The sequence below is a fragment of the Ostrea edulis genome, chromosome 4, assembly GCF_947568905.1.
Source record: "Ostrea edulis chromosome 4, xbOstEdul1.1, whole genome shotgun sequence".
Classification (NCBI taxonomy): domain Eukaryota; kingdom Metazoa; phylum Mollusca; class Bivalvia; order Ostreida; family Ostreidae; genus Ostrea; species Ostrea edulis.
Genome location: NC_079167.1, coordinates 15,803,985 through 15,813,984, shown reverse-complemented (window position 1 = coordinate 15,813,984; position 10,000 = coordinate 15,803,985). Strand labels below are relative to the sequence as shown.

General features: G+C 35.1%; 2 protein-coding genes and 1 long non-coding RNA gene across 4 annotated transcripts in view; 2 read left to right on the top strand and 1 right to left on the bottom strand.

Annotated features, from left to right (window-relative positions):
- The first annotated feature begins 372 nt into the window (after positions 1 to 372).
- Positions 373 to 3,455, top strand: LOC125672097 (uncharacterized). The gene is made up of 3 exons (XM_048908208.2): positions 373 to 1,474; positions 1,770 to 1,816; positions 2,056 to 3,455. Exons 1-3 carry the CDS (start codon positions 1,173 to 1,175, stop codon positions 2,304 to 2,306), a joined length of 600 nt encoding a protein of 199 aa, XP_048764165.2. The 5' UTR covers positions 373 to 1,172; the 3' UTR covers positions 2,307 to 3,455.
- Positions 3,456 to 7,006: 3,551 nt separating this feature from the next.
- On the bottom strand, positions 7,007 to 8,499 carry LOC125675312 (uncharacterized). Its single transcript, XR_008802251.1, has 2 exons — positions 8,270 to 8,499; positions 7,007 to 7,338 (listed from the first exon to the last, which is right to left on the bottom strand). It is a non-coding gene; the product is annotated as an uncharacterized LOC125675312 (long non-coding RNA).
- Positions 8,500 to 8,611: 112 nt separating this feature from the next.
- The window catches only part of LOC125670854 (uncharacterized), a 6,239-nt gene continuing 4,850 nt past the window's right edge, over positions 8,612 to 10,000 (top strand). The window contains exon 1 of one of the 2 annotated variants that reach the window (XM_048906261.2): positions 8,612 to 9,491. In XM_048906261.2, the coding sequence (XP_048762218.1) occupies positions 9,370 to 9,491 (122 nt within the window). In that variant the 5' untranslated portion in view covers positions 8,612 to 9,369. The remainder of the gene's footprint in view (positions 9,492 to 10,000) is intronic. The other variant, XM_048906260.2, reaches the window with a different exon arrangement.

The window sequence follows — 10,000 nt, the reverse complement described above, 5'->3', positions numbered from 1 at the left end:
CTCTATCATTGTGTATAGTTAGGGTTATGCTTTTTCATTTGCTTTTCTTTCTGTGAATTTTAATTTACGATTCAATTTCTCACAAGTTCTAAGTTTTAAGTTACTCTAAAATATTCCTGATCATAAAATCTCTAATGCGTATCTCATAAACTCTTTTTATATTGTAATTTTCTTACCCGCTTACTCGTGTTAAAAGGTGCACTTTTAAAAGTAAATCTACCATCGACATCTTTTGCTATTTTGAATAATGTTATACATACAGCAGTAGCTTGATCGGTGACCTATTAGTTTATTATGCATTATTTATTTTATTTATTTATTTATTTATCTTCCTTTTAGTGTATTGTCATTTTTTAAAAAACTTGTGGTCCACAGATAAAAATAGAATTGGACTTAACCTAATTGAAGTTCGGAAAAGCCCAGTTTTCACAACTCCTCTTTATTCTCGTAATTGATATTTATGGAATTGCTCATCTCTATTATTGTAATTGTAAAGACATTCCGCACTGATTGCTAATTGGAAATTTAAATACCGGGTTGATATCAAATATCACAACCATTGACTGTGTTCTCAGTGGGTTCTCAGTGGCCTCAACAATACAAGAGCTATGTGACACCGTCCTGTTGTCAGTTCGACATAGATCCCGGTGATCATCAGAAGTGTTTATTCTGAAAATCAGACCCATTCATCGCAATTGGATGAGATAAGTCTTATTCATCTATAAGCAACCGCTCGTGTCCTCTTTTTGGCCAGAACTTTATTGTCTGGAGGAGTGCCCGACCTCTTTTTTAAAAAGGTTTTGAAAATTTTAACAATAGAAAGATGTACGTATAAGAGAAACGGACTCTCATACATTTACATTATGAAAACGTTATGAATAGAAATTTATGACTGTTTAAAATCCATACAATCGTTGAATTATACACGGTGTAGTCGGATTTAAATATTTTTAGTGTGTCGGACATGTTTGTGCCGGTGTAGATGAGAAGTTTTAAAGGGAAAATTATCGGTCATTATTGACTTTTTCTGTGTGGAACACTGTTTCAGGAGTATGCTTCGATGCTTTTGTATAATAATAAATGGAACATTTAGGACTACGTAGATCCAGTACCTCATACTATCATACATGTGCACTTATTCTTTGGATCTGTTAGAATTTTAAGAATGAGAAATGGCGACTTCACGAAACCAGGAATCGGTCACAAATGGATTCCATGATAGTGACAGTATCAGTGAGCGTATGAAGAAATACAAAATAGATGACGAAGACGACACGACAGGAAGTAAATCCTCGGAGGAAATAAGTTCCCCTCTATTCAAGGATGAGGCAGCAAGGCTGAAACACCTACACAAGATCCGTGCCTCACCCACCAGTTCAGCAGCTTCCAGAATTTCAAAAAATAGAAATCGATCTTACGAAGTTCTTGATTTTTCTAATGGATCGACGCAGACGTACGACAACCTCCGCAGCAGGTAAGAAATGAGATTTAAAAAAAAAAAAAGGCATTCGAGCAGACGAGCTTGCTATTCTGTCAGATTCCTCGTCGTTTGCATTGATCAATGACCTTTTTGCATATTTGATATTTAGTGACTATTGATCACGAAATCAGGGCAAATATTTTTCTATTTTGACTTTCCTAATCAGAAAAAATGGAGGAAATGATATTAAAAACGTCCTATTATGGCAAACAAAATTCTGAAAGTCTTGCAATTATTAATTAATATTTTTAAAAATCCAAGTTGCTTTGATAATGTTATTTTATTATAGCGTTCCAACCTCATCACCTGTGATCCCATCTAGAACACCAGCATTAGGTAGGACTGTTGTAATATCGTACACGGAGAGAACCGTACTTCATTGATGAAAAACTGAACGTTGAAATCAAAATCTTCACATTCAGAATAGGACATATCTTAACTCTTACAATATCATTTAGATATCATAATGGGGTCAGACCAAAAGATGTCTGTTACCCGATACTGTCTGTGTTAAATGCGACTTATGTTTAATGTTTGTAAGTGTTATTTCATTCTGTCACTTAATTCCTTTACAGCCGACCTTCCACCGCTACTTGTACCAAAGGATGGCAACCTCCAGAATTTCAATGTGGATGAAATGGCCATGTTTTTCAGATATATGAGAATTAACGAGGAAACAGTGCAGAGACTTCACCGAAAGGAATTGGACGGTAGAAAGTTCGGCAAACTCAAAGACAAAACTCTGGAAGACTTGCAAATCAAAAACCCCATTATTCTTCATTTCAGGGATCGGTCGAATAAGGATAGATTCGGTTTCATGCTTTAGCGCCATCTTGTGGAATGGTCATATCCCAGTGTAAACAATGTGGTGCATGATTGTGCCCCATATTACATGTATATGATATTATTTACACTAATGATCATAAATTGTCCTTTATTAACAATGAAATCTTTTAGCTTGATATAAAACGATTTTGCTAAAGGCAGACTCTTCATTCATGAAGACAGAATGTGATTTCTTTGAGAGGAACAGAACATGATTTAAATATAATGTCTAATTTTTAAAAATGCTTAGTGTCCATTTAAAGCATTATATTCAATATCAATATTTGCTTATATATTATGTCCGATGTATGCAGCTCTGATATTTTTTTTTTCCTTTTTGTATATATTCGCAATTTTTCTTCTAAGAATTTGAATTCACACATATATTCTTCATACATCGCCATAATTTATCATTTATTTCATTAAAAACTTTAATTATTCCATGTTAAAGTTCCGTTATGTCAAAATGGTAAGATTTTCTTCAACTCAGCTTCCAACCGTAGGTAACTTTATAGTCAGTTTAATTGTTATTATTTGACTTTATTTAATGAACACAGTCAGACCATTAATGTAATTAGCTTCTGATTAATACATGTGTATGAAAACAATGCCCAGGTGCTCAAAAGAGAGAACATATTTTCAGATACTTTTAAAGAGGAATACCAGTTTATAGCATAATTTAGTTTCTCAATGCTTAATCCTCGACATAAAATACAAGTAGAAAATAAGTATGTATATATATCTTTAGCTGCAAAAACTGTAGCTCTCTGAGAAAATATTGGAACGGAGCAGCTTATGTATCTTACATGCCACATGAGTAAACATGATTGTTACTTCACATATAAAACATCTCGTATATAGCCTGCACTTTAGTCATATTATAAGAAAAAATTCTATCCCCTCGTAAAGCCATTAAAAAAAACCAGTTCTATTTCTTGAGAGATTTGGCATCGTTTTCCAAAATGAATGTTTTACAACAAAATGTAGATATCAGGAATTAATATTTAGGTTGTTTGCATTATGAGGAATATGTAAACAATGAAAGCACAGAGTGATTTCTGCATATCATTATTGAGATTTTTTGTATTGATGAAAAAATCGGTCAGATTCCTTCAAGGCAAGGAATTTACTGTCATTAAAATTTTTAAAATTTAAATGTGTCTCCTTCTTGTAATTATCCTTCGGTTAAATATACTGTTTGTCTGTCATGAAACATCTAGAGAAATGACGGAAAGAAGATCAGAACTACACGTTTAAAGTCAAGGGATTATGAATTCAAAGACAGCCGAGTGTAAATGAGGAATTATAAAACAAAAATGCTGAGATATTATCCATCCTATAAAAACAACGTCTTTAAAGAGGCTCTAATAGTCTTTAATTCTAAACAAGTGACGTAATTTCGCTTGTCTTCAAACATTGTTCGGCATAATCTCTTCGTTTTGACCAGGTTGAAAATGCCCGATGGTTGTTTTGTAATCCTGTAATCGTTTGTGTGTTCGTCTGATTCCAAAGAGATTGCCCTGAATTTTAAAAAAAACCCAAAGTATCTAAAGAAAATCAACTGTTAGAAATTTAAATAACAAAACCCATGATTCTGCAAGTAAGATAAGTCAGATAACCTTTCAGTCTATCAGCTTTTGTGTTTTAGAACTTGTCATTTCAATACGAGAACTTCTCTTTCTAATCTTAGAACTTCTGTATTTTCAATCTTACAGCTTCTCTCTAACAAATCTCAGAACTTCTCTATTTTCAAATCTCAGAATTTCTATCTTTCCAATCTTCGAGCTCTCTTTTGAATTCTTTTCGACCTTCGAACTTCTCTCCTTTCAATCCAAGAACTTTTTTCTCTCTTTTCAATATTAAACTTTTCGTCTTTCCAATTCAGAATATCTTTCCATTCTTAGAATTTCTCATTTTTCTCAATCTTAGAAATTCTTTCTTTTCAGTCTTAGAACTTCTCTTTTTATCTCCTTCTTTTCAATCATGGAACTTCCCTTTCTTAATCCTGGAATTTTTTCTTTATCATCCCATTTAAGTTATCGATGCTGAAGAAATACCTTGGGACATGGCAGAAACATGTTTGGTATTGGTTAGTGACTATGTGGTTCTTTCCAACACGTTGAGGACTCTGGGGGGAAATAGAATGTGTAGTCAAATAGTTCATCAACTTGCTGCATGCAAAATTTGAACAAACTGAATTATTTTCACTCGTATATATCGTGTCACAGGTAGGCTCTGTCAGGACTACACGTATATATCGTGTCACAGGTAGGCTCTGTCAGGACTACACGCATATATCGTGTCACAGGTAGGCTGTCAGGACTACACGTATCAACACATCCTGATCATGTATCAGCTAGGACTACGTAGTTTCATGTCGAAACACCGTCGTCACCCCAATGTACGCAAATGCACTCTACCTATGAAACTATAAGAATGGGTCATCTGTTGAATTTGATTACCATCTACATTACCTTCCTTAGCAATCTAACAAATAGTGTTTCTTCAGAGTAGTCTTTTACAATTAAGACTTCCCAAGGACCTGCTCCAGACTACTACGTGTCTGTTATATACTTAACTATATTTTACTCATCAATCTGCCCAGAGATTGCTAGGATTTGTATCTGGCCATGCCCCCGAAATTGGTACAGCACATGTATGGTCATACTTCTGGGATTAATACAACATATATATAGTCGCACTTCTGGGATTAGTATAGAATATATCTGGTCATGCTTCAGAGATTGGTACAGAATATATCTGGTCATGTCTTTGGGATTTGTACAGAATATATCTGGTAAGGTTTCTGGGATTAGTACAGAATATATCTAGTCAGGTTTCTGGGATTAACAGAGAATATATCTGGTCAGGTTTTTGGGATTGGTACAGAATATATCTGGTCAGGTTTCTGGGATTGGTATATATCTGGTCACACTTCTGGGATTGGTACAGAATATATATCGTCAGGTTTCTGGGATTCGCACAGAATATATCTGGTCAGGTTTCTGGGATTAGTATAGCATATATCAGGTCAGGTTTTTGGGATTGGTACAGAATATATCTGGTCAGGTTTCTAGGATTGGATCTGGTCAGGTTTTTGGGATTGGTACAGAATATATCTGATCAGGTTTCTGGGATTGGTATAGAATATATCTGGTCACACTTCTGGGATTGGTACAGAATATATATCGTCAGGTTTCTGGGATTGGCACAGAATATATCTGGTCAGGTTTCTGGGATTAGTAGAGAATATATCTGGTCAGGTTTCTGGGATTAATACAACATATATCTAGTCATACTTCTGGGATTAGTGTATAGAATATATCTAGTCAGGTTTCTGGGATTGGCACATAATATATCTGGTCAGGTTTCTGGGATTAGTATAGAATATATCTGGTCAGGAATATATCTGGTCAGGTTTCTGGGATTAGTAGAGAATATATCTGGTCAGGAATATATCTGGTCAGGTTTCTGGGATTGGCACAGAATATATCTGGTCAGGTTTCTGGGATTAGTATAGAATATATCTGGTCAGGTTTCTGGGATTAGTATAGAATATATCTGGTCAGGTTTCTGGGATAGGGGCTGTAAGTCTCGTTTCTCGTCACTTCCGGTGAAGCGTTTCCGGTGACAAACAAATCCGATTCAGTATATACGAGTATAGAATTGGGCCAACTACACGTCCGAAAAACCAATGCTTATGCGTAAATCAGAGAACGCTGTGTACCACAACGATTTGTTATGTTCCTGTTTAACAAGTTGACGTATATTGTCAATGCAGTGGTTCAAGTGTCGATGGAGAACAACCAGGTAACTGCAAGTATACGTTCATTTCCACCTTCATGAATGATTATTCGATAATTCCGCAATTCATTTGTACTTTTAATTCAACTTACTTCTTCTCTTTTAATTCAAACAACTAGGCCTATTATCGTTAATAATTAGACATACAAATGTACAATGTATCTCAAGTAGATAATTTTATGATGTGGCTAAAATTGAGGGGAGGGGGGGGGGGGGGGTTATGGTTATATTATTGCCCTTTACTTCACTGGTTTTTATTATTATTATTTAAGCAATTTGGAAAAAATAGTAATATTAAGATAACTTGATTATCTATGGCTTGATTATGTTTGTAAATATTTAGCAAGAAATTACAGGGGAAGGGGGGGGGGCAATTCTTGTATAAAGATATAAGGAGGCAAATGTCGGAGAGAGTAATTTCAGTGGTAGAGAATTTGTAGAATGTGTATCTTCTGTACGAGAATAATTGACGCCTCTTTATTGTGGATTCTCTTTTTATAGTCTTCATTGTACATTATATATAAACTTTTTCTTACATTTATAATTCAGGAAGAGAATTTTCTCCCTCAAGTCCAGCCATCCTTACTATCACCTGATACAGGACTAGCTTTTGTGCAATATGCATTATTGTGTTTCGATTGTTTGGACTACAGCCGACTGCATGCAAATTCTCCGGATCATGAAGGACTCTTAGTGGACAAAGAACATTGCAAAGTGATAGAATTTTATTGCTGCAACTTGATTATTTGGAGAACAGCTGACTGCAGAATTATCTGGGATCATAAAGGACTCTGAATGGACACATACCATTAACAGAATTATACTTTCAATATTTTCATTCCTGGATGGATTTAAAATCAACATGTGTGATAAAATATACTTAATAAAACAATAACAATCAGTAGTGCATTTTTATTTATACTAAACTATTTGACACACACGTTTTATTTTATTCATAAAGGATTTGCAAAAAATAATAAATGAAGAAAATTATATCAAATTAAAAAAAAAACACAGTGTTTAATTCCAGTCGTGGGTTTTGCGGGAATTCTGCTGTGGAGCACATGTTGATCCTGTATTCAAAGTTGAAAAATAAGTGATTGCACCATTAGGTGTTACACAAGTCACTGCTTTGACGGTAAGTCAGCACTTACAGGAACTGTATGTCATGCCGTGGGTATCAAGGTGTCCGGGAATATTTCAAGAGACTGGTTTCAATGGCATCTAACCTAAATAAAAAAATGAAATAGAAATCATTTTCATGCAATACGTTTCTCTTTATCTCAAGGAAGTTATTGTAAGCCTTAAATCAAAGCCACATTCTTGAATTTAGTTTAAACTAATATTTTTCTATACATAAAACTGTGTTTATACAATTTGAAACTGGTTTAGGGAGAGAGGATAGAAAAATTCAATGCAGATGGAGAAAGTTTGTTTAATAATAATATTCCCAGTAAACAGTGAATACAGTTGTACGAACCTTAAAACATAACATATTACATGAATGTTATCAAATTATAACACCCCCCCCCCCCTTTTTCCACAAGTACCAACCGAATCTCAATGAATCCACTTTCTAAAAACAATAATTTATTGTTTTATAATATTAAATACTATCACTTCTTTTTGAAAATTGTGTAAATATTACATTTATCAAGGTTTAGTTGCAATAATGTAGCCCTCTCCGAGTTTATTAGTCTGACCCCCCCCCCCCCTATTTTTTTTTTAAAGGAGAGGGATATATTATTGCAGCTAATCAAGGTCATGCACGCACGACGCCGATAAGAAATCAGTGATGAAGTTTTGTTGTATATGTCATGGAAAGAGTACTATTTAGTAGTGCTACAGCTGCTGTGTCTAGGAATGTTTTTTGTAAAAATTCTCTCTATAGATCGTAAAATCATGCTCCCTCCCCCTATAAACATTTCATTTATACAATTTCAAGCGTGACTGCATGTGACGTATAACTGTATACATTTTGATTTGTGGATTGTAAATAAATACATGTAAATCTATTTATATTTACTTGAGCGTATATGTAACTAAAGGCTGATGATCGGTATGAAGGCCCTAGATGTGGTAACAAACAAAACCAAGATATTTATATTTATCTAATGGAAATCAAGTTTACTACCGCTATTAGAATGCATTTATACTGACCTGCAAAACTTTCCCCATAACGTCCAATTCTTTCCATCGTCCAAAACAACGATAAAAACTGCAGGATATTTCCAACTTGTATGATTTCATGCAAACCGTAAAGGTTTGTTTGTCACCGGAAATACTCAAATCTCGCGTTATCTCGTTTGCGAGCTTACAGCCCCTATTGGTGCAGAATATATTTGGTCGGGTTTCTGGGATTGGTACAGAATATATCTGGTCAGGTTTCTATGATTAGTACAGTATATATATGGTCAGGAATATATCTGGTCAGGTTTCTGGGATTGGTACAGAATATATCTGGTCAGGTTTCTGGGATTGGCACATAATATATCTGGTCAGGTTTCTGGGATTAGTAGAGAATATATCTGGTCAGGTTTCTGGGATTAGTACAGAATATATCTGGTCAGGTTTCCGGGATTGCTACAGAATATATCTGGTCAGGTTTCTGGGATTAGTACAGAATATATCTGGTCAGGTTTCCGGGATTGGTACAGAATATATCTGGTCATGTGACTAATGTTTCTGGAATTGGTAGAGCGTGTATCTGGTCAGGTACTGGTAAAGTGTGTATCGATTATGGTACTGAGGTAATCAATGGAAAGAACACAATTCACGGTGAACTGAGTACAGTCGTTGAATCCTGATTTCACATTGGGTCTTGTGGTGGTCTTTACGACCTGTCATGGCATCTTACAAATTAGCTACCCCCTGATTCATAAATATTGAACTTTTAATGCCTTCGATTTTCAGATGAATGACTGGAGACTTAAGCCTCCTTGATAGCTTTAATTCACTCTCACTCGCTGAACCGCTGTGTTTATATAGAACTTTACCCTCTGTGACACCATTCCTAGATGACTAAATTGATACCCGCCTTCGCAAGTTGGTGTGTCATAACACAATTCACCAGGAGTAAATCCAAACACAGAACAGGCCTATGCTTACTGAAAAATGACCTCATTCACTGAATGGTTTTCAGGGCTGACTACTTACCTTCACGCATGCCTGGGCATGAATTCAGGTTGAAGAAATTCCTGTCATACGCACAATAACACGGTGGAGTCAGTCATATATATAAACCCGGTAATTGAAGGAAAATGGCAGAGTGCGAGAGTATGAACGGACACACTAATGGAACAATGACTAACGGGCATTCGGACACAGAGACGGACAAACAGAGTGAAAGCTCGACCACATCATCTACACAGAACCTCACCAGGTAAGATAGTTGATACCTGTCTGTGCACACGTGTATCATGTGATAAACTTTGTTTCTCTGGAATTCTAAGAAGTTAAATAAGGGAATTTGTTTTGTCTACAATTTCAAGTCTTCAAAACGTGTACTAAATGAATATTGTTAATTTAGTTTGTCTTGATAATCAATGGATTTTAACAGCTGATTAACAAGCTGTTTACGTTGTCTCATAATAGTGCTAATGATTTCATGGATATCAGGGTGTCTCTGCTTTTTTTTAATCGCTTTAACCATATACATTAACATGATATTTTATTTTCTGCTGAGATTGTTCAAAATCACCGGAGCCGTTGCAGACTTAAATGAAATCTCGTCAAACAGGTTTTATTTATCTTCTGGGTTCTGTAATGGATTATTTATAGTTCCCAATACACATGCAAATTTGTCTGGACTGGCGTGCAAATGGGTGTATGCAAAGTGAAAAGACAATATTTGTATATAGCTTTTTTCAATTTTCCCTCGTTCCATCAAAA